This window comes from Chenopodium album, chromosome 9 (assembly GCF_948465745.1).
Source record: "Chenopodium album chromosome 9, dcCheAlbu1.1, whole genome shotgun sequence".
Taxonomy (NCBI): domain Eukaryota; kingdom Viridiplantae; phylum Streptophyta; class Magnoliopsida; order Caryophyllales; family Amaranthaceae; genus Chenopodium; species Chenopodium album.
The window spans coordinates 71,812,488-71,838,432 of record NC_137842.1 but is presented as its reverse complement, the minus strand read 5'-3'; the positions used below and the strand labels follow the sequence as shown (position 1 = coordinate 71,838,432).

The 25,945-nt window shown below is 36.5% G+C and overlaps 1 protein-coding gene across 1 annotated transcript; it reads left to right on the top strand.

Annotated features, from left to right (window-relative positions):
- The first annotated feature begins 449 nt into the window (after window positions 1-449).
- Window positions 450-23,393, top strand: LOC145558132 (uncharacterized). The gene is made up of 39 exons (XM_081619265.1): window positions 450-694; window positions 1,941-2,510; window positions 2,820-2,923; window positions 3,021-3,092; window positions 3,196-3,357; window positions 3,432-3,510; window positions 3,600-3,754; window positions 4,145-4,208; window positions 4,416-4,495; window positions 5,176-5,241; window positions 5,390-5,440; window positions 5,531-5,682; window positions 6,168-6,258; window positions 7,451-7,531; window positions 8,754-8,831; window positions 8,934-8,969; window positions 9,073-9,116; window positions 9,190-9,268; window positions 9,593-9,665; window positions 9,865-10,010; window positions 10,995-11,073; window positions 11,235-11,323; window positions 12,326-12,397; window positions 12,558-12,719; window positions 12,818-12,896; window positions 12,984-13,138; window positions 14,014-14,077; window positions 14,563-14,642; window positions 14,926-14,991; window positions 15,094-15,144; window positions 15,238-15,389; window positions 21,041-21,131; window positions 21,704-21,784; window positions 22,186-22,263; window positions 22,379-22,414; window positions 22,511-22,554; window positions 22,644-22,722; window positions 22,988-23,078; window positions 23,216-23,393. The coding sequence occupies exons 2-39, from the start codon at window positions 1,961-1,963 to the stop codon at window positions 23,320-23,322; spliced, it is 3,819 nt and encodes a 1,272-aa protein (XP_081475391.1). The 5' UTR covers window positions 450-694; window positions 1,941-1,960; the 3' UTR covers window positions 23,323-23,393.
- Window positions 23,394-25,945: the final 2,552 nt, after the last annotated feature.

Below are 25,945 nucleotides of genomic sequence, written 5' to 3'. Positions count from 1 at the left end.
TTTGTTAATCCGTTTGATTGGGTGTTAACCAGAACTAGTCATTTAAGTCATGCTAATTGAATATGATTGCCGTATAACTTAAATAACAAACCGCATGAGGTACTTTGAGTCACTTCAAATTAAGTCGACTCAATCTCCATTTCAAATTTAATAGACTCATTCCCGTATTGTGTCAGATGATAAAGGGATCACTAGGATACTATCAAATCCGTAGAATTTGTTATACCATACGCCAAACTAATGTAAAGTTAGTTATTGCTTTTCATTTGATGATAAAATGAAAAACAATCATTAAAATGATAATAAATAATTATGGGTATACGGTACACTTGGCCATCCGGGTGAATGGTACACTTGGGTGTATTTAATAATACTCATAATCCGAATTTATGAGACCTAATAAAACTCAAAAACCCGAACACATGAAATCCATATACGCGGAATGTATCTGTATCTACACTCTCTAAATTTCAATTTCAGTGTTTCACCTTCTGAAACGCAAAAACACACATCAAAAGCCAATAAGCAGAGAAAGGAAAATCGAAAATCGTTTTGCGCCAAAGATTAGGAACTTTTCTCTCTTTAATCAAGTAAGAGTTCAACAATGGTGGATTTTCTTGCTTGTATTATTATCATGGGACCGATTATGGCGTGAAGAATTTCAATCCGAAACAGTAATTTTATCCTATTTAAGGTTTGGCAATCTTCACAATTCTTAATTTTAGGGCGAAATTTTTGTATTATGTAAACCTTAAATTTGAGTTCATGCTTAAATATTCATACATTTTTTTTTTGCCGTTATAATTTAGTAGCTAAGAATTGAGATGACACATCTTTTGTTGTTTGTTTTGATTGATTTTGTAATAATGATTTCATAGTATGAAAATGTGTTGTAATTTCGCGGATATTTGATTTTGCGACAAAGGAGTTGTAATCATGCTTGATTTCTTGTTAATTATGTATTTATGTTGTTTGTTTGCTGGACTAGAACACTGAATTGCACTCTCATTAGGATTTTTTTACTACAAAAGGACTAAATTTTAAGATATTTATTACTAGGGTTTATGCAGTTTATGAAGTTAATTGCTAAATTTAGGCCCCGTTTGGTTTAATATAAAACATTTTCAATGGAAAATTAGTTTTCATGGAAAACATATTTTCAAGGAAAAACACAATTGCAAATTAGTTTTCCTTTGTTTGGTTGCATACAAGAAAAATAAAAAATAAGAGTGGAAATGTAAGGATGAATGAGAGGGAAGTAAAAAAAGAGGTAAGGAGGAAAGAGGAAAATGTGGCTTCCTTTGTTTTTAAAAGGAAAATGTTTTCCATCATTAAGGATGGAATTTTCCACCCTTGAAAAATTGTTTTCCACTCCTTAACAAACCAAACAAAGGAAAATGGGAAAAAATGGAAAATTCATTTTCTATGAAAACATTTTACATCAAACCAAACAGGGCCTAGGATTGCTATTCTCTCCGAATTATACTGTCAGTACTTGGTTCATCATGTTGTAGTAGTAGTTTAATGTTTTATGTATATAGATAATTTATCAAAAGACATACAGTAGCACAATGTTTTAGTTATGTGGTCAATTGCTTTTCCTATAGAGACTAAGAGAGTTGGATAAATAGCAAGATGATGCCGTCGCTTAATGAATCCTCATCGTAAAGATATGGATGTCATTACTGACGGTAACTTAATGCTTTTCGCCGTAGTATAAGGGCCTTTGTTTTCTCCCCCCATCTTAACAATCTAGGAGCTTGCCTTTTCTGATTTTGTGTTTCCACTTTTTATTTTGAGGAAAATAAGAAAGGTGCTTCCAAAATTTAGAGATGCCGAGTATATTTTTTGTTAGAAAGTTGTTTCTCTATGCAGGCAATTCAAACTTGAAAATTTTATTCCTTGAATTGATCGAAAATTCTGCAATCATGATGATGCAGGTCTTTGCTTTACATCTTTAATGATGGATCCTGAAAGTTCAGTGCCTGCTGAACCTCCACAAATGCTTCCTCCACCACCTGGAAGCTACGCAAATCGTGAACAACTTATTGAGCATGTTGGGGATTTTGCAATTTCACAAGGATATGTAGTTATCATAAAGAAATCCAGAAAAGATAAAGCAGTAGTACTTGGTTGTGATAGGGGTGGTGTTCATAGGAATAAACGTAAATCTTCAGTGACAGAGTCTGCAGAATGTACTCGTAAGCGAAAAATTAGTTCTCGAAATGTTAACTGTCCTTTTGAAGTCATGGGTAAAAATGATGGTGGAGTGTGGTATATAATTGTAAAAAATGGAACTCATAACCACGAACCTATGAAGGACATCGCGGAACACCCGGCTGCTCGTCGATTTACTGAGGATGAGGTTTTACGGATCAAAGAGATGACAGAAGCTGGCCTTAAGCCACGTCAGATTTTGAAAAAACTTAGACAGAGCAATCCAGAACTTTTATCTACTCCGAAGCATCTTTACAATGTCAAAACCAAGCTAAGACAAGGAAATTTAACTGGTATGTTCTTGCAGTGCTGACTATTGTCATAAAAAATGCAGAAAGTATATTAGATAATTGTCATATAGAAAAGAATAGCCTTTTGGTTTTTGTTCTTTGAAGCTAGCTTTGTAAGTACTTTTATACTATTATGATATTATCAACTTCAACATGCGGGTATACTTATCTCCGGTCCTAATTATTTATATGCTGCTAAGGATTGTACATGGGAACTATGGGAAGTTAATTGTGCCTGATGATTGCTTATAATAGATTTCATATGAACTTTCTATACCTTTTAAGTGCCTCATTGCCTTTTTAATTTTACAGTCAGAAAATACAAGTCTTTTAAACCTCAGAAAGTGTCAATTGGAAGTGCTCAGGTTCCTGGCAATTCAGTCTCAACTGAGCCATCTTGGAGGCTTCGATTCACGGTAAGCTTACGTTGGCACAATTTCACCAATGTTCTACTCTTTTGCCTTCATGATACAATTCCTGTGGTTAAAACTTACTTTTTTTTGTCACTATCAGAGAATACCTAATTTCATTGGAGGCCAATTTGTAGAGTCACAGTCTACTGCAACAGTCGATATTATAAATCCTGTGAGAGCTGCAATGCAGGCCTTGTTATTGTATCATCTAGTTCTCAAATTGGTCTGCTATTTCTGATCATGACAAAATTTTTTTGGTGTAATATTGCTAGTAGGCTACTCAGAAAGTCGTATCTATACTTTCCTTAACAACCATTGGAGAACTTAAAGCTGCAGTATGTGCAGCGAAATGGGCATTTCCTTCTTGGAGAGATACACCAGTCACATCACGTAAACGTATAGTGTTAAAGCTTCGAGAACTTATTCAGAGGGACATGGTAAGAATGTTCTACCTTCTATATTATTTTGTCAATACAGAAGGTATGATTTTCTCTCCTGTTTATTCCACTAGGATAAACTTGCTGCTACTATTACATCTGAAGGGGGCAAGACACTGAAGGATGCCTATACTGATGTGCATTACAGCCTTGGTGATTGTCATTTTAGATATATTCTTATATTTTCATTCCCTTTAATGATCTATGACTGTGTTTGCAAAATTTTTTGTTTTTAATTGTAGAGGCTTTGGACTGTGCTTGTGGGATGGCAACTCCGCAGATGGGACGATTTGTTTCAAACATATCCAATGAACTCGATATCTATAGCATTAGAGAGCCTCTTGGTGTTTGTGCAGGAATTTGCCTTGCTAATTTTCCTGCCATAATTGCTTTATGGGTATGGATACATGCTTCAGCTGTTAATTTTCACTGCCTGTGTTTTCTGGTTCCAATCTGGGTGATGTGCTTCCCATTGGCTGTTAATGTTTGATGCTCGCCACATTGTTTACTCAAAGCATAATGTAGCATTCTAAAAACCACTTTTGCATACTCAAGTTAACTTGAGAAGTCATGAATGAACTTTTTTGTGCTCCTGGTGAATTACTGTCTCATTTGCTTGTATCTGTTTTGTATTCTTCTGCCTTGCTTTTATCAGGTTTTAAAATTTATTTATCAGTTAGAATTTAAAAGGCTTCTTTTTGAGTTATGATAATATCTTTTTCTTGGATGATGGAGCCTGGAGGCCCCATGACCACACTTTTAACCATGTTTTTTTTTTTTGGTACAGATGTTTCCTGTGGCAGTTTTGTGTGGTAACACTTTCATTTTGAAGTCTTCAATGAAGGATCCAGGTGGCTGATGCTCTCTTTGTTGTAGGGTATATGTATAATTACTAATATTAGTGTCATGTAGAGCAACTATATCCGGCTAGCATGCTGTGATTTTATTCTTTGGTCAAACTTTTCTAATAATTACTCTCCTTTTCCCTGTATTAATATCTTTTATCAAATTGGTACTTTGTGGTTGGACTTGATGCTGAATTGCTGATGGTCGTTCAGGTGTGTCTATGATCCTCGCGGAGTTGGCTTTAGAAGCTGGTTTGCCGAATGGTGTCCTGAATACAGTCCATGGCACTGATGTAAGCTATGAGCCCTCTTAACATGTTTTCTGTCTGTTTATGTTATTAATACTCCTTCTGTCCCATATGATTTTTTTTTTCCAAGTATTTTCATCTGCGTCCTAGATTAGTGTTTACACTTCTATTTTACAAAAGGCCCCACTTTTATATTAATACATCTCACTTTCCATTACCAAAAAGTTATGGCCAAACAGTCTCGCATTAAATAATAGAATACCCTACTATCTTAGTATCTTTTATCACGTCTACTTTTTCATTAAAATACTATTTCACTGCTTCCACATCTACTTTTCCTCTAATATAACAACTGGTAACGAAACAACAAGTTATTACTTCCTCCGTTCCTTTTTGTTGGTTACTCTTTTACCATTTTACTCAATGTAACCAACAAATAGGAACAGAGGGAGTACCTAAAACAATATAACATGATAAGTGTCAAAACTAATGTGGAACGGAGGGAGTAATATTGTAATATTTTACTATATGTCCTTTGTTTTAAACATAATTGATTTTGCTGGCAAATATGCTCTAGAATGCCAGATGTACACTGTACACGATGATATCTTAAGCTTCACTTGTGGAATTTTTTTAGTGAGCCTATGTTCATCACCTTAGCATCTGTTTCCTGTTTCAATTTATGACACGTGTGCCCTTGATTCTATTATGTTATTTTGTGCCAGGACGTTGTCAGTGCTATTTGTGATGATGATGATGTAAAAGCTGTAACAGTTGCTGCTTCTAAAGCAGTAAGTTAATCATTCTTGGAGTTTTTGCATGTATAATTGGTGTTGGTGACTTGATGTAGTTAGCAGCATACTACCCTACTAGACATTCTACTTATTTCCTTCAAGCTTCAATTTTTGTTGATGAATTGTATGGTTTTTTTTATTCAAGTATGGCTTGCATGTGCACTCAAGAGCATCTGCTAAAGGGAAGAGAGTTCAGGTTAGTGAATCAACTAACTATGTAAAGTGTGTTGCATGTATATCACTTGGGGATAATCATTACTGAAAACTGATTCCTTATCATTTCTAGTCTTATACAGAAGGGAGAAGTCATATGGTTGTCATGCCTGATGCAAATACAGATGCTACTTTAAATGCTCTTGTTCCTGTGGCTTTTAAATCTGAAGGAGAAAGGTGCTTTGCACTTAGTACTGTGATATTTGTCGGAGACTCGAAGCCATGGTATAGTACTGTTTTTTTGTGCTTGAATTTTCTTCCTCTGGCTGCCTGGTTCATCCATGGCTTGTGTGTTTTGAGCAATGTCCAGTCATTGATTTGCCTTTTTATTAAGTGTTTCCACTGACAAATAATTCTTCACACTTAAGATTTTCTTAAGTTGCTTCAGCTGATAAGAGAACTTGGTTTACTCGGACTCATTCACTTATTTCACTTGTGTCTATGTGTCAGAGTCAGGTTTTTTTAAAAAAAAAAATTCGGTGCTACTCATGTCTGAGTGTTGGAGGATGTAATCAATATACTCCAGGCTTAATGAAGAGTCCTAGTAACAACATTTACCCCTTGTTTTTGGTGTATGTCTGCTGGCCCAGCATGTTATTTCTAAACTACATTATTTAGTTTTTCTTAGGAATTTCTTGAAGTACTTCAGAAAAAAAAAGGAATTTTTTGGATTCTGTTCCTTAATCTGACTTTTCTCTTTTAATTTCCAGGGAATGCAAATTGGTAGAACAGGCGAAGGTGCTCAATGTAAATGCTGGTACTGAACCAGATGCAGACATCGGTCCGGTGATGAGTAAGCAGGTGAGGACTATTAAATGTCTTGGGAATACTTTCCTTCACTTATTCTCTAACCATTATTCTTTTCCTGATGTTAATTTGGTTATTCACTTATTCTTGCACTGTTAACCTTTCAAAGGGAATTCACCTTTTATTTATTTATTTATTTTTAATTATAGCATAGTGAATGCCACCCATGCAATTATAGGCCTTACACCATTGTCAAAGCAAGTATATGCAGGATGATTACATGCTCGATCTTTTTAACTCAGAGTACTTTAGAAGAGCACACACACACACAACCCCCCCCCCCCCCCCCCCCCCCCCCCCCCCCCCCCAACTTCATTTTTTCCTCTTATCACCTCTTCTTTCATGGATGTTCAATTGCTTGGTTACTCAAGCAAAGATGTTTCTCTTTTTCTGATGGAAGCCGAACATAATACCCTGTAACTTTCATTGGAGTCATACACAACCCACAATATATGAAGAGTTTTGTTCTCTAGAAAAGCTTTTTCTGTGTTTGTTCTTTTACATGTATAGTTCAGAGGTCTATATTCTTTTTCCACTAAGAGGTTGGAGGGACTATAGAGAAATGGGGAGGTTAATATATTATTTGTCCTGAGGGGTTGCTGTATGTTTCATACTGCTTGAATTGAAAGAATGCTAGGGAAAGGAAATTGAAAGGGAGAAAGCTCATTGAATGAAGTTTATGAAATAGACTTTATGATTGATTTGATTTCTATGAAAATGTTTACTTGTTTAGTGTTTGTCTGAGGAGTTTTTGGTGATAATTTTATGCTATATAAACCTACTTGTTCAAAGGACATGATTGGTTTTTTTTTTTTTTTTTTTTTGGGGGGGGGGGGGGGGGGGGGGGGGGAAGTGTTTCTGTGGTATAAACTATAAACCTACTTGTTTTGAAGTATACGATATTTTCTTAACCTGTTTGGTAAGAGAGTACAGTTTAGTAACCATGACATTATTTACTCCTTCCTCGCACTTAAGCTCAGGTTGCTTTGTGTTGTTGGCCAGCTTATAACTGTAGGAACTGCCTCCTAAGTCAAATAGTAAATCAGTAAATTGAGTTTTTTGTGCAAATATTTGGACACTGAAGATTTGTCTTGCAATGATGTTGCCTAAATTAAGTAACTTATAAAATTCTGTATTTTCAATGAGTAGTTTCGCCTATTCAATGACACATTTTTTCATGTTCCAGGAAAAGGACAAGATATGCAAATTGATAGAAAGTGCTATTGAAAGGGGTGCCCGACTCATTCTTGATGGCAGAAACATCATGGTATGAAGTTGTTGATTTTTTTAATTCAAAAAGTAATAATTTTTTTTTTTTGGGAAGACAAGAGATAAAATCAGCAGGACTCTTTAATAGACCTAATACCAATACTTCATATTATATACAAGTAGTATAACGTATAGAATTTTCACTCTCGTATGAGTCATGTCTATTTTATTCATTGTTGGTCTTTGTTGTTCAAAATTTTCGTTGTTATTCATGTTTTGTTTAAACACTTGTGTAAATTTCCACCCATAAACACTGAAGTAAATTTCCACCCATTAAATAAAAATCTAGCTTGCCCTGTCTTAACTAAAGGAAATGTGTATGTCATTGATAGTTGATATTTATGTTCTTTGATATGTTTACTGGGAAAGCTGGGAAGAGATATCTGGAACATGATCTGCCTGTGAAAATCATGTCAGTCTCTGTTAATTTTTGGTATATAGATAGAGTTTTTTTGCTAACTTTTAGGAGTTTACAAAACTTCTGTAGTCTTAATACTCTTAAATGATAAATGACTGGCTTTGGCGGGTGGATACATGTACTAGGCTACTAGCTTTACTTTTGGAGTTTGCCATATCTTGGCTCTTGTTTTTATTTGCTGGGTTAGCGAGGTTGCTCATTTGTTTCAAAGCTTGGAGCACCCTTCTTTTATAGTTCACCTCAGGTGCAAGACATGTGTCAGTTGTGTAGGGACGTGGGGTGCAAGCTAGTAAGCTACCTATGTATTACTTTGATGCAGAGTTCAAATCTGCTGATATTAGTTTCATTTCTTGCCGCTTTTTCAAACTTCATCTGGCTAAAAGTATGAAATATTTATGTGTCAATCTTCCTTATTTTAACCCCTCCTTTTATTAAGTTATTGCTATTATTATTATTGTTTTTTTTTTTTTTTTTTTTTAATTTTAATTTTTATTTTGATTTTAGTTTTTTTAATTTCCCACTTGTGTCAAGCACTCAAGCAATCAACATCCAAAATGCATAGAAATTTTAGTCTGGTTAACTTCAACAAAAGCAATGACCTGAATCACTTTGTTGTATGACAGGGTAACTGCCAAGATCTATCTGGTTTATTTTGTTTGATGCTTACATGCTTTTATATTATTGAAACTTTCCCTTTTCTTTTCTGATGGGTTATCTCGTTTTTATGTCGTGGGCTCATGGCAGAGTTTAGCTAGCTTTTTTCTTATATTTCTAACTTAACTTCACTGGATGGTTTTTGTAGGTTTCTGGATATCAGCAGGGTAATTTTATTGGCCCAACTATTGTATGTGATGTCACTGCAGATATGGAATGCTTCAGGGTACATATATTGGCACTTTGGTGGTTTAAGTCTTATAACTATATATAATTGAGGTTTGGACAATTAATGATCGATTCGTCTGATACTGTTAATATATTGCAGGAGAAGATGTATGGGCCCGTTCTTCTCTGTATGCAGGTGCAATTATGTGTTTTGTAAATAAGTTGCATGTTGGTCAATCAAACTGCTCCCTCTTTTCTGAGATTAGCTAACTTCGATATATTCTGTATGTCTATAACAGGTTAAGAGTTTAGAAGAGGCTATTAGCATTATAAATGAATGCAGGTAAGCTGCTACTCCTTGGGCAACTTCAAGTTTTCAGGATGTTAAGTTTGGCTGATTTTATATCAATAAGCAGACATTGTAATGGAGCATCTATATATACGGCATCTGGGGCTTCTGCTAGGCAGTTCCAAACACTAATTGAGGCTTCACAGGTACCGCAGGATTTTCTCTACACCAGTCTACAATGTATTTATACTCCCCCTACATGATAGATGAAGTTTCTATTTTAGGCTGTCCCTGAAATAATCAGTCAGTCAGTCACTATTATTCAAATTTTTTCAAATGATTATCCTGTTATGTCCTTATGACGATTCATGTTAGCCGACTTCAAATCATTTTGGGACTAAGGCTTTGTTGTTGTTGGTCAAACTGTTAACTTTCCCATACACCTTTAACTAAGATTTCCAATGCAAGACAACATTGTAATGAATATATTGATTGAATGGATGTATGGCGAAATGGTGTTTTCTTCACAGGTTGGCATCAATGTCCCTGTTTCAGTTCGTATGCCTTTCATCTCGTCTGGTGACCCAGAGGCTCCGTTTGCAGGTGAAATGCTATCCGTGCAGAACTTCTTTTATTTATTTTTCCCTTGGAGGAAATGGTATTGTCCATCTTCAATAATGTTATGTTTGTACATCAGCATTATCCAAGACCTGCTAAAGTCACGCCATTGTTTTTATTTCTTACCCATGTACTTTTGCACTATGAAGTTGAGACAAGTTCTTATGTCCTGATTTATTTTCAGGACAAACTGGAGTTCTTTTTTATACTAAACTCAAAACTGTAAGACAACAGTGGAACGATTTTCCAAAGGATGACGAAGGTGTACCAATGTCAGCTTCTCCTACTCCGGAGCAAATGATTGCTTATCAAGAGGGTCTAAATTATGAGTAGAGAATTGAGGGTGTTTGAGTATAGTGTTTTTGTATATAGTGCAAGCTTCATATAACTCTTGGATGTGCCATTGATGCTTCAGGCCAATTTTTTAAAATTCGATGTGCCATTGATGCTGCTGACCCCTAGGACTAGGACCTTGAAAATTTTGTTATTCCATCATTATTCTAATCTGTTTGTTGGGAAAAAATAGTCGCATACACGTTTTTGAGATATTTAAAAATTTCATGAACTTTTTGGAGTAGTTATAGCTTATGATTGGATTTCTTACCTCGATCCTAGGAAAGGAGAAATTGCAATGAACAGAAGAATTCTCAAAAAAAAAATAAATAATAATGTCATGTTTATTGTATAATTAATGATATTTTTTGTAATTTTTTAAAATTTTGACCATTGAACACTACTTGGTACATTTGGACAAAGGAGTATGAGAATTTATGTGTTGCAATTATTTAGGCCTGTTCTCATTGACTGAACTGAAATGAATTAATTAGAGCTGAACTGAAATGAATATTTTATAACACATTGATTAATTTCAGTTCAGTTTAGCTCCAATCAGTTCAATTTAGTTCAGCTCCTAATTTCCTTCTCTAATAAAATATTTATTTCAACTTTATTTAGCTCCAATCAGTTCATCTCAACTCAGTTTAATAAATCAAAACAAGCCCTAAATCAAATACTAGTATGTCACCAAATCTACCAAATGATAACTACATCACATATCCCATTTTTCTTGATTTCTATTTCCCTCAAAAGGCTAGGTGGATTCATCGTCATCAACCTCATCAATTAGAATTTTATATTTTCACCCAAAACTAAATTAAACAAAAACTTTGAATCTGAACCATCTGATTTCCTGTCAACGCTTCATAACCGCACGATTTTCTTCCAAAATTGCTTTGATCACTGGTCTCTTTACTAATTTCATAATTTCATTTCAACAACCAAAAAAAAAAAAAAATATTTATTTAAGAAATTCAGACACTAACTTCGTTTCGTCGTTCTTCAATTCTCTCTCCTCAAAAATCAGTCAAGATGCTTCAATTCTCACTTCAACGAGGTAATTTTAAGCATTTTATCCCTTTAATTTTAATTCTTTTATTTTGTTCGATTGATTTTGTTCAAGTTTTTAGTCTAATTTCATATTTAGTTTGGATTATTATTGTGTAAATCAATTTGTTGATGATTTAATTCAATTTTTTTTTTCCTCAAAAATGTTAGCGAAAAACATGAAATTGTTGCGACCTCAATTGTTTGCTCTCAAGTATTCGACTGCAACTAAAGCATCTAGTCAGCATCCCAAACCTTCGGTAATTTCTATGTTTTTTTTTTATATTTAATTTAATTCATTTTTTTTTTTTAAATTGAAATTTTGGAGGAAATTAGTTAAGTCACTGTTTCATTGCTTGAAGATTCTTATTTATTGAAGCTGGAATCGTTTTAGTGAGGTTTAGTCGAGGGGAAGATCATAAGTGTGTATACTGTAAAATCTATTTACGACGTTTCTTAAAAGAACATATTTCCTCCGTTCTTTAAGTATTGCAATGTTGTGACTTTCATGCTTATTTATCAATGTACAACTTTGATCATGAATATTTTTACTTATCAATCGGTAAAAATTGATTCTCCAAAGTTAATGTCTTGAAAATATATGTTAGGACTAATGCAAAAACAATTTATGAAATAACAAATGTTTTTGTATACTCATAAATTATGACAATGAATTAATTTATGGTCAAAATTAATACTTGTATATGAAAAGTGTAAAAGTCAGAACGTTGCAATATTAAAGGATGAAGTACGTATGTGTTAAAATTGTAATCTCATACACAATGTGAGAAATATTGCAAAATAAGTTGATGAAGATATTGATCTTGCACAATATTTTACAAATTGTAAAACTTGGTACTGTAATTTCTTGGTTGAACTTGAATGAAGCAGTAGACTTGTTTACTTTCATTGATAAGTAAACTTATTGTAAAGAAGATGATTATAATTTGACTTTCTAATAAGTCTATGGGATTGTTCCTATATATTGCAGTAGGATGGGAACTCTATAATTCTCAATTTCCATCATGTGTGTTGATCTTTCGAGGAAAAAGTCATCCCTCCATAGTTTTGATCAAAATTGTATTAATAGAAGAATGACAATTAAATGACAACACAAACTGTGTTTGAGGGTAGGGGACACAGGGGGTTGGGGGGTGCTAAGCCGCTAAGGAGTAATGTTTATTTTCTGCTCAGAATTACTCTTGTAGATCACAAATCGTGCGTTGCTGACTTACCATTTTGTATCATAATATCTGTGTTAGAGGACTCCTTTACTGATTGGAGGCAAGTTTGTTGAGTCCCAAGCAGCTGAATCAATTGATGTTCTAAATCCGGTAATCTCTTAACTTCTTTCTTTGTTTCTCTTGTTGCTTTTTTTTTTTTAAAATGTGTTATTCTTGTGCTTTCCTTTTGTTTTCTTGGTGCTGTTTAGCCAGTTTAGAAACTTATTATACCTCATATTCTATCACCCCCCCCCCCCCCTTCTGTGGTCAGGCAACTCAAGAAGTTGTCTCTCAAGTTCCATTGACAACAAAAGAGGAGTTCAAAGCTGCAGTATCTGCAGCGAAACATGCTTTTCCGTCATGGAGAAACACACCTGTTACAACTCGTCAGCGCATAATGTTCAAGCTACAAGAACTTATCAGGAGAGATATGGTGAATATCAAGGATTATTCTTTCCCCTTTATCTTATCATTATATAATTTTTTTTTTTTATCGAGTTCCTCTTCTAAACTGTTGTACTCATATTTCAGGATAAGCTCGCCTTGAATATTACCACTGAACAAGGAAAAACACTTAAAGATGCCCAAGGCGATGTTTTTCGTGGATTAGGTTGGTAATTTGATTTCGACTTGTTTATCGCCTGGTATAAGCCACTACTTAGTATTTTAATATTTGAATCTCAAAAACTTTCTTTAGAGGTGGTGGAACATGTATGCGGCATGGGGACTCTTCAAATGGGAGAATATGTTTCCAATGTTTCACATGGTATTGATACTTACAGCATTAGAGAACCTCTTGGTGTTTGTGCTGGCATATGTCCCTTTAACTTTCCTGCAATGGTCCCTTTATGGGTAAGAAATAATTTAGTATCCAGTTTTGTTACATAAAACTATTTATAGATGGATTTTGTTTACTGTAGGAAGTAGAGCTCTTATTTCATATAATCCTCCTTTTGACATATAGCCTATGTACAATATACATTTTTATTTGATTGTTAACCAGAGACATTTTGGCAATCTATAGAAAGTAAATTTATTTTTTCTAGAATAACAATGTTGAGGGAAGCTTACTATATGCCCTTTTTTAAAAAAAATTAAAATAAAATAAAAAAATTAAAAGAAAAATAAAAAAAATTAAAATGTTTTGAAATATACTTGTATTTTGATGAAATGGTTGTTCAATCTTCAATTCTTCATATTGAAGAACCTCCGAGTGCGTCCTTTTAGTAATTGATCATTATGTATGTAACCTGCTGCTCTTTGTTTACTAGAGCTGCATAATAAAAAGTAAATTTTTTTAAAAATTGGTTTTCAATATGCTGCAAGTTGTAGCACAAAGGGGTAACATATTGGTTTTTGTTTGGGCCTTTTGGGTTGGGAAGTGATCCTGCCTTCATGAATAGAATGCCGTGGAAATCCTTGTATGATCATTGTAGTTAAATGACTTATATCTATAGGTTCAGTAACATAATAGCAAATTCCAGGAAATGGGTTGACATACAACTTCCTTGTAATACTTTTACATATTAATTTAGTTCATTATTTCCATTTTTTGAAGTTTCTTGTCTAGAGAAATTGAGTTTTCCACAATCTTTCTAAGATGTGTTTTTGTAGTTAGCTGCCTCATAAGTCCATATGAGTCTGTCAAGGAGAGAAACATTGTTTTGTGTCTGTCAAGGAGAGAAACATTGTTTTTCAACATGCTAATAATGTGATACTTTTCTCAGATGCTTCCAGTGGCCATCACTTCTGGCAATACCTTCATTTTAAAACCATCAGAAAAAGACCCAGGTGATAGTTCTGTTTTTTCTACCATTCATGTAGAATTCTGAATTATTTTCCTTGTTATTATTTGAATTATGTGGTGCAATACTTCAAATTTTAGTCACTTCTGTCATTGTGCTGACATTTTTTTTGGTCTTCCTATGACATCATAATGCTGTATATCTTTAAATGTCTTCTTTTTACAATAAGTGCATTGGAATAAATTTAAAGAAGTTGTTTATTTTTGTCAACTTGTGTGAACATTTTACAAAATTTGATGAATTTTCCGAACATCAGTTGAAGCATTCTTTGTATCTACTTTCCCGTTTCTGTTTCAGAAATGTACCAAACTTGAATTTTCATGTGCGCCCCTGGGATGCTTTATGAATTCTATTGTGATTCAGTTTCCTTCCTACACATCTATGTTAATTCTTTTGACTCTCTTGTATAGATGTTTCATGCTTTTAGTGCATGAGGACCCGCTTAACTCCTGGTTTTATTTTTCTTTATAGGGGCTTCTGTTATGCTAGCCGAGTTGGCTATGGAAGCAGGTTTACCTGATGGTGTCTTAAATATTGTTCATGGAACTCATGTATGTCTTTTTTATTTTACTTCCATGAAATATATTTGGTTGTTTATGCTAGCCGAGTTGGCTATGGAAGCAGGTTTTCTATCTATTTGGTTGTTTTCATGAAGCTTCCGTGAAATATATTTCTCTGCATCTATATTTATTTGTTTCCTTTTTTTAATTTCTTTTTTCTGGGGTGGAGAGAAGGCAGTGGGATAGGGACACTTTCCTTTCCAGTGTTGCTAATTGATGTGCTTCACACTTTGCTCCCACCATTGTTAATGTAACTTATTGTGCTTTGATACAGGACATTGTCAATTCTATATGTGATGATGACGATATTCGAGCCATATCATTTGTTGGTTCTAATAATGTAAGTATATTTTTTACTTTTTAAAATTTTGGTTCTAATAATAATTATTTTTTTTGGTTCTTTTAATCTTATAAAATTTTGATGGCTTGTTTTTCTCTGAAGGCTGGCATGCATATTTATGGAAGAGCATCAGCTAAAGGAAAGCGCGTTCAGGTATATACAAATCACTTGATCCATGCAGGAATCTAATTATCTGCCTAATTGTTTTTTTAATAGCTAACTGACTTCTGCTTCTGTATTGACCAGTCTAACATGGGTGCCAAGAATCATGCCATTGTCTTGCCTGATGCAAATATTGATGCAACCACAAATGCACTTATTGCTGCTGGATTTGGTGCTGCGGGTCAGAGGTGCATGGCTTTATCCACTGTGGTCTTCGTTGGAGACTTAAAGACATGGTACATTAATGCTAACCTTATTCTATATGGTTTTCGTATCCCAGTCAAATCATCCTAATCTCATAGTTTAAAGACATATGTATTTGGGCTAAAGGTCAATTGCATTAGGTCTCTAGATATTGTACCAAATACCTTTTACTGCATGTGTTGTGCTTGTTTTTTGGATCTGTTGGAAGTACTGTTTCTGCATTTGTTTTGGTTTAATGCCACATGACCTGTCTATGAAGTTCATAGGTTTTCATTATAACACTGCTAGAGACTGGGTCAGAAAATAGAGCAAGCTAAGAGAAACAGAGGGAAAATAGCAGGCCAAAGATAGATTGTATTGCAAGTCAGTGAAACCTCAACACAACTCCTTTCTTTTGAGAGGAAAGGATGCTCTCCCAAGGAATGAATTCCACAAAAATGTTCTAGATACATTCCCTCTACACAAACCTTCCTTAAATACCCAAAAATAACTACCAAGCAGAAATAACAAATTCATCACACAAAACAAGGACTAACAAACTTATTCCCTTAATTACTGATTTACCCCTTCCTGTAACTAATTCCCAGCTCAACATTCCAGCTCACTCTCTCTTATCCAAACCTTGTTTGGGCTTCCTCCTTGCATAAGTGAAACGCACCTTCGGACTGGGCTGATCTCTTGCAATACCACCCACCCAAAAAAGCACCTTGTCCTCAAGGTGGAAATGAGGAAAACGAGCAGCTATTTCATCATGGTCTTCCCAGGTAGCCTTAAAGTCTTGTAACCCTTTCCACTTAATCAGAACTTCAGTGGCAGCCTGAGAACTCCTCGCTCCCAGCACAGAATCAGGCTCCACCTCCAACACTAAGTCAGCAGAGAGCTGGGCAGGCAGAGGGGTAGGCAGCTGTCTAGGTCCCATGGCTTTTTTTAGCTGTGAAATGTGGAAAACAGGGTGTATTTTGGCAGAAGCAGGGAGCTGCAGCCTGTATGCCACCTTCCCCACACGCTCCAATACTTGATAAGGGCCATAAAATCGAGGAGATAGCTTCTCAGATTGCCTTCTGACCACAGAGTGCTGTCTGTAGGGCTGTAACTTGAGATAGACCAAGTCCCCAACCTCAAATTCACCTCCCTTCTAGACTTGTTCTCATATTGGCGCATGTAAACCTGAGCTTGCACCAAGTGATACTTCAAATCATCCAGAATTGCATCCCTCTCTTGCAGTTGATCCTCTAAGGATGAGATAGCAGTATCCCGGCCAAGTGAGGAGAGTCTCTGAAGGGAGTGCAATGAGTTGCGGTGTGAAAAGCGGTGTTGTACCAATATTCTGCCCAATGCAACCAGCTTGCCCAACTAGAAGGTTTCCCATTCACAAAACAACACAAATAGGACTCTACCCCCTTGTTGACCACCTCAGTTTGCCCATCCGTTTGAGGATGGTAAGCTGTACTTCTACGAAGACTAGTGCCCTGCAACCTGAACAATTCCTTCCAAAAAAGACTTAGAAAAATTTTGTCCCGATCCGACACTATAGAAGAAGGTACCCCATGCAACCTCACAACTTCTTTCACCTATCCACAACCCTCAGAATAGTGTCCCATCCAAATGACTTAGGAAGGCCCTCCACAAAGTCCATGGAGATATCTTCCCAAACCTTTTCGGGGATAGGAAGGGGTTGAAGAAACCTTAGAGGAGATAGAGTAGACACCTTGTTCTGTTGGCATATGTGACAACTTTGAACATATTTTGTCACATCCTTGCGCATCCCTACCCAATACCACTCACTAGCAAGCCTTTGGTATGTTTTGAAGTCCCCGGCATGGGCCCCAACCGGAGAATCATGATATTCCTTAAGCAACTTGGTGGTGGGATCACCATGCTTGGGAATGACCACTCTATTCCTGGACCTCAAAACACCATTTTCAAGGGTGAACCCTTTAGGAACCTGTTCACCAGCTTAGATTTGAGAAATTAGCTGCTATAAGGTGTGGTCCTTCTTTATGAAAGAGAGAATAAACTGCCATTTGGACCCCACAAGAAGCCACCAATGGAGCACACTCGACTTGAACACCATGCTGCCTAGATAGAGCATCTGCTACTCTATTAGTGGGCCCCGGTTTATAGCGAATGTCAAAAGAATACTCCAAGAGTTTGCTCACCCATTTTTGGTAAGCTTGTCCCACCTCCTTTTGCTCCAACAAGTACTTGAGGCTATGTTGGTCAGTACGAACCACAAATTGCCTCCCTAACAAGTAGTACCGCCACTTCTCAATAGCCAAGACAATAGCCATGTGTTCTTTCTCATATATAGGCTTTGAACGAGCTCTCAAACCCAAGATCTTGCTGAAATATGCAATTGGGTGGTTGTTTTGTAAAAGGATAGCTCCCAACCCATGCCCCGAGGCATCGGTTTCCACTATGAAGGGTAATGTGAAATTAGGGGCTGCTAGAATAGGGGCTCTAACCATGGTTGCCTTGAGTGCCTCGAAAGCAGAGGTGGCCTCACCCAGACCACCCTAAGCAATCCTTGCGCAATTGATCAGTTAGAGGTTGAGCAATAAGCGCATACCCCTGACTAAACTTTCTGTAGTACCCTGTAAGACCAAGAAAGCCTCTCAGTTCTTTGATGGAGGTTGGAACAGGCTAATCCACCATAGCCTGCACCTTGGAGGCATCCACCTCCATCCCTGCTGCCGAAATCACATGCCCCAAATAGGCCACCCGAGTTTTTCCCACTTCACACTTTTTAAAATTAGCATACAATTGATGAGCAGCCAATGTTTCTAAGACTTGCCTGAGGTGACCTTGGTGAGACTCTTCACATGGACTGTACACCAAGGTGTCGTCAAAGAAAACCAAGACAAACTTGCGTAAGAAGGGACGGAACACTTCGTTCATTAGAGACTGAAAAGTTGTAGGGGCATTTGTGAGACCGAAGGGCATGACAAGGAATTCATAATGCCCTTCGTGAGTCCTAAATGCTGTCTTATGCACATCCTCTTTTCGGACCCTAATCTAGTGATATCCAGATTTTAAATCGAGTTTTGTGAAGATAGTAGACCCACTCAATTCATCTAATAATTCATCAATCTTGGGAATGGGGAACTTATCAGGTACTGTATCTTTATTTAGAGCTCTGTAATCTACACAAAAACGCTAACTACCATCTTTCTTTTTAACCAACAAAACAGGGCTAGAATAGGCACTAGTGGAAGTCTGAATGATACCTGCCCGTAGCATATTTGTCACTAGCTTCTCAATCTCATCTTTCTAAGATTGTGGATAGCGATAAGGGCGTACACTGATGGGGTTTGCACCATGCTTCAGAGTGATGGAGTACTCTATCTGCCGCCCCTTGGTGGTAAGCCCTCGGGCATGTGAAACACTTGCTGAAATTCCTCAATTAAAGGCTGAAAAAAGGCAGGTACAGTAGGTGGTTCCTCCACTATCCGTTCCATGTTGTTGCACTCGAGTAAGAACCCCTGTCCTTCCTTCTACAGAGACTTGAACATGGCCTTCAAGGAGATACAAGTCCTGCCTAGGTGGGGATCACCGAATCCCCCCCCCCCCACCTGAAATTTGAGCGTCTGAGTCTTCCAATTGGTCATGGTGGTGCCTAGCTTCTCCAACCACTGAACTCCCAGAATTAAGTCCGAATTTCCCAGGAACTCTTCGACTATGGTGATTCACTAGACCTCCAATACTACCCCCTTGCACACACCACTCCCTTGCACAGTCTCTCCTATTCCCAGCGTTACCCCAAAGCTCCCCGCCTCGGTCACCGGCACCTGGAGATGTTGTGCGGTAAAAGAGGAGATGAAGTTATGGGTTGCTCCTGGGTCAACCATGACCACCACGTCGGTCTCCTTGATCGATCCTACCACCCTCATTGTTTTAGGGCTGGTAATCCCCATGACAGAGCACAGTGCCACCGCGGAATTGCAAATGGGGTCGAGGTCTGGAGGGTTAGGGGCAGGAATTTGGGTTTCGACCGCTGACAACTCGCCGGAGCCTTCCCAATCCTCGTCGTCGTCGTCCACTGTTAACAGGACACTCAACTCTTGGCGGCGACAACGGTGGTTGAGGTTCCACTTCTCGTCGCACCGGAAGCAAAGACCCTGCTCCCTCTTTTGCTGCAACTCTTTCTCGGACAACCGCCTTATCTCACCGGAATTTTTGTGGGTTGGGATGTTTTTGTAGTTCGGGTTTGTGTTTTGGTTTAGGGTATTTTGGATCTGGTTGGTAGGGTGGGTTGTTTTGGTTTGGGTTGGATAGGGGGTACGGTAGCTAAGTGGGCTAGTAGTGGATTTGGGTCGTGGGCTGAGTTTTAACTTCTCTTCAACCCGTAAGGCCAGCTCCATGGCCCTATCCAAAGTGATCGGATCCAGCAAACGACCTTCGACTCGAATATCATCACTTAACCCGTTTATAAATTGCCCTTTAGCAATTGCTTCAGGAACTCCTTCAATCGGGGCCAAAAGTTCGATGAACTTACGCCGGTAATCCGCCACTGAGCCCGTCTGTTGGTGCTGTGCTGGTGGCTGTGGTCCTGAAACGGCGAAGCAACAGCTGCTTCAAGGCATCCCAAGTAAGCAAAGGGTGGCGTCGGTGCTCCCACTGGTACCAGAGCAGCACGTCACCATCAAGCGCCACCACAGCCGCCTCGAGCTGGTCCTCCTCCGACAAGCGGTAGAAATGGAAGAAACGCTCGGCGCGTAGGATCCACCCATCCGGATTCGTGCCATCAAAAATTGGTAAATCGAGCTTCCTCAACTTCCAATTTGATTGACCACCCTGAAAACCACCGTCTCCATAATCAAGTTGATTTTGCGCGGAGAACGGGTTGTCCCATTGGCCGCCGTTGGTTTCACGATGGCCTGGCAATCACCACGGAAGAATGAACCTCCGTGCGAATAGCATTGATGTCAGTTTTGACAGCCGCTAGAGCAGTAGCTTTCTCCTGAGCTACTCTTGCCGGAATCCCAGCGAGCTCCTGCTCCATCAGATCCATGCGTTGCGCATTGGTGAGGCGTGCCATTGTCTTCTCCGTCTCTGATCGTCACCGCTCTGATACCAATTTGCTAGAGACTGGGTCAGAAAACAGAGCAAGCTAAGAGAAACAGAGGGAAAATAGCAGGCCAAAGATAGATTGTATTGCAAGTCAGTGAAACCTCAACACAACTTTCTTTTGAGAGGAAAGGATGCTCTCCCAAGGAATGAATTCCACAAAAATGTTCTAGATACATTCCCTCTACACAAACCTTCCTTAAATACCCAAAAATAACTACCAAGCAGAAATAACAAATTCATCACACAAAACAAAGACTAACAAACTTATTCCCTTAATTACTGATTTACCCCTTCCTGTAACTAATTCCCAGCTCAACATTCCAGCTCACTCTCTCTTATCCAAACCTTGTTTGGGCTTCCTCCTTGCATAAGTGAAACGCACCTTCGGACTGGGCTGATCTCTTGCAAACACCTCCTAGCAGCGTTACTTTCACTCACTAGTCACAAGTTAATGAGTTATTAATCTTTCCAAAACTTGCTTCATTGTTTGCCAGAAATAATATGCTGGTTAGTGATTCAGTGAAATCTTTAAAAGAAATCTGTCATGCAGTTTGGAATATGCTTTCTTATTATGAAATTTTTTATTTAATCAATCATATCTTAATTTTTTTAGGGAAAACAAGTTGGTCAAGGCTGCCAAAGCACTAAAAGTGAATGTGGGAACAGCACCTGATGCTGACCTTGGTCCAGTCATAAGCAAGCAGGTATTGATCCTATTCTGTAGCTGCAGCCTGTTGCACCTGTTATAGAGTTAGCCCTGAATGTAGATTGTCTGGAATTTAATAAACATAAGAAACCCTTGTTTTGAAGAATTTCTGTTGTATGCTATTACGTTGCCCATGCTGTGCAGAAGCTTAAAATACTTGGTTTAGTAAAACATCTCATTTGATCATCAGACAAAGTTATTCAATTTTCTAATGTTTAGAATTTGTCCTGCTTGGCCTCTTTTAGGGCTTAAACTAAGCCTTAGAAAATTCCTTCAGATTAGTTTAGTTAGATCGGACATAAAGAATTATGGAAAGATGCCAAAGATCCAATGGCTTCAAAACAAAGATCGTCAGAATATTAATGCTTGCATTCCATTATCACGGAGCAGGGTCCAAATCAGTTTCAGTTTCTTTTTTTTTTTTTTTTTTTTTTTTTTTTTTTTTTCTGTTTATTGTCGAAATATTCAGGGATTATGACCATTATCATTCTCCTTTTCACTATGCATACATCTGTATTTTATTTGCATTTTAAAATATTCTTCTTATGTTAGTTGATTTCATATTGACAGGCAAAGGAACGAATATGCAACTTAATCCAAAGCGGGGTTGAATCTGGAGGAAGACTAGTACTAGATGGAAGAAATATTGTGGTATGTGTTGGGTTTCTTTAGTTTAATTGGCTTCTATAAATTTGTATCCCACTTTTGTGCTTCACAGTTTGTTGGTTTAAATTCGTGATTAGTCTAGGCTTGGCTTATTTGTTATAATGGAAACAATTGATGCTTTAATGAAAATGATCACAAATAAGGTGGTTATAGGCTAATAGGTACCTTAAGGTCATCAAAGAACATCATGTATTTAGTAGTATTCCATGCATATTGCTGCCAATATCTTTGTTAGTCCACGTCAATCCAACATTGTAGTGATTGTTGCATCTTTGATAAGGTGCAAAACTTCTGTTGGTTACTTATCTTGTTTTTTGAGCTATTTGAAGTATGTTATTCCTAATGCTAATTAGTTTTATTTCTTCTGCCTGGTTTTTTCGGGACAGGTTCCTGGATATGAGAATGGAAATTTTGTAGGTCCTACTATCCTCTCTAATGTCACAGCTGAAATGGAGTGTTATAAGGTACTCTTTATCAGCACTCGTTATTTCTTCTACTTTAGGAAGGAATTTTTTCTTCTTGTCTAAAGCAGCATTGTTGAGTTTGTGTTCGCATAACCTTTCTGTTTTGTATGAACAGGAAGAGATTTTTGGACCAGTACTTCTTTGCATGCAGGTATAGTAGTTTTTTCTATATCATTTCTGATTTATGTTGAAGCTTCTCCGTTTTAGACTCATTCTTATGATCCTATCACGATTTTTTTTTAATCAGGCTGACAGTTTGGAAGAAGCCATAAGCATTGTTAACAAAAACCAGTAATTACTTCATATATCCCTTAATTCCTGTTGTCACCTATAATCTTATTTTATCTAGTCACTTGACAATGATCAATTTTCTACCACAGGTATGGAAATGGAGCATCCATTTTTACCTCATCAGGAGCCGCTGCAAGGAAATTCCAAACTGAAATTGAGGCTGGGCAGGTAATCAAACTAATCTCTAGCAGAACTCTGATTATATTTTAGTACTCTAGGTTTTGGTGAGAGCCTACTATAAACTGGACTGGCGGACTGTATTCACTTTGGTCGTGATTCTATATCTTTCACGACTCAGTCTCATCTTCACTTTGATTTTTCTGTTTTCCCGCTAACAACAATAAGAACCAAATTTTGTTTTACATTTCTTGAATTTTTGCTGCTTGACCTTCATATTGATCGTAGTGAACTTCCTGTGAATTTTGTAAATCAGGTTGGCATTAACGTTCCAATTCCTGTTCCTCTTCCATTCTTCTCATTTACCGGCAGCAAGGCATCATTCGCAGGCGACCTCAATTTCTATGGTAAGTTGCCGCATCAATGCTCTTGTTATTGCATCTTTTTATGAATTTGTACTCTTAACCGATTCAATTCCAAAAAAGACTGAATTCCATCCAACTGTTTGCTTAGTGTTAATACATGAAATCCTTGTGAAATTCAGGAAAAGCTGGAGTTCAGTTTTATACCCAGCTGAAGACAGTGACTCAGCAATGGAAAGATTTACCAAGTGGTCTCTCTCTAGCTATGCCAACTTCACAAAAGGCATAATGAACTTTTCTTGAATAACATTATGTAAAACATTTCAAGAATTTAATGCAAAAGCCCTTTCTGTTATCTTATTGCAATTTGTTTATCTAGTCATTTATACACCATATTTTTGCAAATTTGTCGTCTGCATACCAACATTATTCATTCACCATCCATCCAAACGTCCACTAAAGCAGATTTCTTTTTTTCAAAATTATATGCAACACATGTCGTGTTTATCAATTACCACGGTTTGAGTTATTACGCTCTTGGCCCTATCATTTGCGCACACAGGCCAAGCACTTGGCAAGATTCGAGCCTTAAATCTCTAAAATATTATGGTTTGTGACATTTTGAGTAAATCTCTTATTGTACCTGTGACCTGTGGGAAGTGGTAGGTTCGGTTCAAATCTTAAATAGACTTTTTTTTTTTTTTAGTGTAAAAACAATGAACAATCTATTGACTCATTAAAAGATTGAAATATAGTGTTTGAAATATTTCTTTTATATTTTCCTAACTTAACTGTTGTTCTCCAATGGAAATTTTACCTTTACCTCCATAATCACTGATATATAGGTGGCTAATTGGCTATATTTGTTTAAAATTGATTTTAGGCGGAAATCAATGAGAAATTAAAGATTTAGGTTATGATGTTTGATATATTGGGACACTTTTTTCCAAAAATATTTCACAAAGAAAATGAAGGGAATTTTTTTACTTTACCAAACTTTTGCTAAGATTCATTCATATTTTCGCTACATTTGTTTCAATTCTTTTATAGAGAATCAAAAAATTTCCCTACTTCATAAAATTTCATATATCCTTCTTTTGTTACCAATTTTGAATTTCAGCATTTTCCCACTCATAAACCCTAAATATACTCATTTCTTAAATTCTTTTACTTATTATAAAAGCAAGCATTATTATTACGGAGTACTTCGATTTATTATTGAGTAAAATAGAGTTTAAGCATTTAGCAAACTAAGCAAAAAAAAAAATGCAGCAATCAGGATGTGATTTATGGATGGTGTTACAATTAATAACTTCATTTTCCTCTAAAACAAACATTCATCAAAGTATAGCCTCCAAATCTAAACCCAAATCCAAAATCAAATCTAATACCTCTACTTCAAATCCTAGTGCCACAACAGTCATTTCGTCTCCGAATCCACTAGGACCGCCACCATCACCATCATCGTCACCACCATTGCCAACACTATTTATTCCGAAGAAGGGTACGACTACGACATCGTTGCCTACTAATAATCATTCACAAAATTCCTTTACTTGTACTCCTCCAACTACCCCTAAGTCAAGGTATGTGTCTGAGTTCCCTTGGTCATACCCACTACCACATTCGTCATCACCATCATCGTCGTCATCGCTACCAACGTCATCTCCACTATCGTCGAAGGTTACGACAACAACAACGACGACGACAACGACAACGACGGAGGTTCGTAGGAAGTCGTTATGGCGTGCCATGAAGACTAGTTGCATGGCTTGTTTTAAGCGCAACAAACAAAGAAAATGTAATAAAATTGGACATAATGATGATAATAGTCATGATTTGAGTCTTAGTGAGGAAATGAGAGAGCAAAAAGTGAAAGAGGCTATCCTCTATTGTAAATATTCTTGTAAAATAGTTGAAACTTGAGATTTCTAGCAGCTATTAGGGTTTTGACTTTTTTTTAAAAAAATAGAAATTTAGAGTTTTCATTTTACTTTTCTTTGATCTTTATGTTCTCTGTTACTATTAATTTTAATCAGTTTGTTTATTTATGTGAATAAATGCATAATTATTGGTCATTTATAATTAATTTATCAGCTCAGGACATTGTAAGGCTACTCTGTAATTGATTTTTTTTTTTTTTTTTTTTTTTGGTGCTTTATTATAGTATACACCATAGAATCATAGATGTATGAATATTTTGTTATTCATTACTCCGTAATAGATATTAGGAGTAGTGTAAAATTATTTGGAAAATGATTTGTAGTATCATTTAAATTTTACTTTTAATACCTACAAAATATACTAAGTTGTGCACCCATTATTTATTTATTTATTTATTTATTTTTGGCTCATTTAATGATTAAATGAGTAATTGTTATCAGAATTAGCGAAATGCCTTTGTACCTTGTCCTTGGGTGCAAATAACTACCCATAACTTAAAGACTCTAATGTTTCAACTAGATAATACTGAACCATAAAATGACACGTATCATTCGTCTTACAAATTCTCACCAAATCAAAAATTTAGGAATTTGAAAATCAATAATATTTACTATAGAGTATGTGCTCGTATTAGTTAAGCCGTTAAGGAGTGTATTAATTGCTTAACTCGTGCACTTGGTGCATAAGACATGGAAGGGGAAAAAAAAAGGAAATCGGACACATGTTGCTTAAATTAAATAGGACACATTGCCTAAAATTTGGGAAAATTTTCAACCTTAAATTAAGGCTTAAATTGGTAAAATTACTAAATTCTAGTACGTAGTATTTTCTTTCTTTTGGTGTAAATTAAACTTGCAATATTTAAACTCTTAGAGTTAGAAATTAGAAAAGACCAACCCTACAAGCCAACCACACAAATTAGAGACAAATTTTGTTGGAGTTAATAATTTACTAACAAATTTGGTTGA

Excerpts from the sequence above, each read along its gene's own strand:
- LOC145558132 (XM_081619265.1), top strand. The coding sequence starts at position 1,961 with ATGATGGATCCTGAAAGTTCAGTGCCTGCTGAACCTCCACAAATGCTT. Across the intron at positions 3,093-3,195 it reads CAGTCGATATTATAAATCCT|GCTACTCAGAAAGTCGTATC; the intron begins GTGAGAGCTGCA and ends TATTGCTAGTAG. Across the intron at positions 10,011-10,994 it reads AAGAGGGTCTAAATTATGAG|ACACTAACTTCGTTTCGTCG; the intron begins TAGAGAATTGAG and ends TAAGAAATTCAG.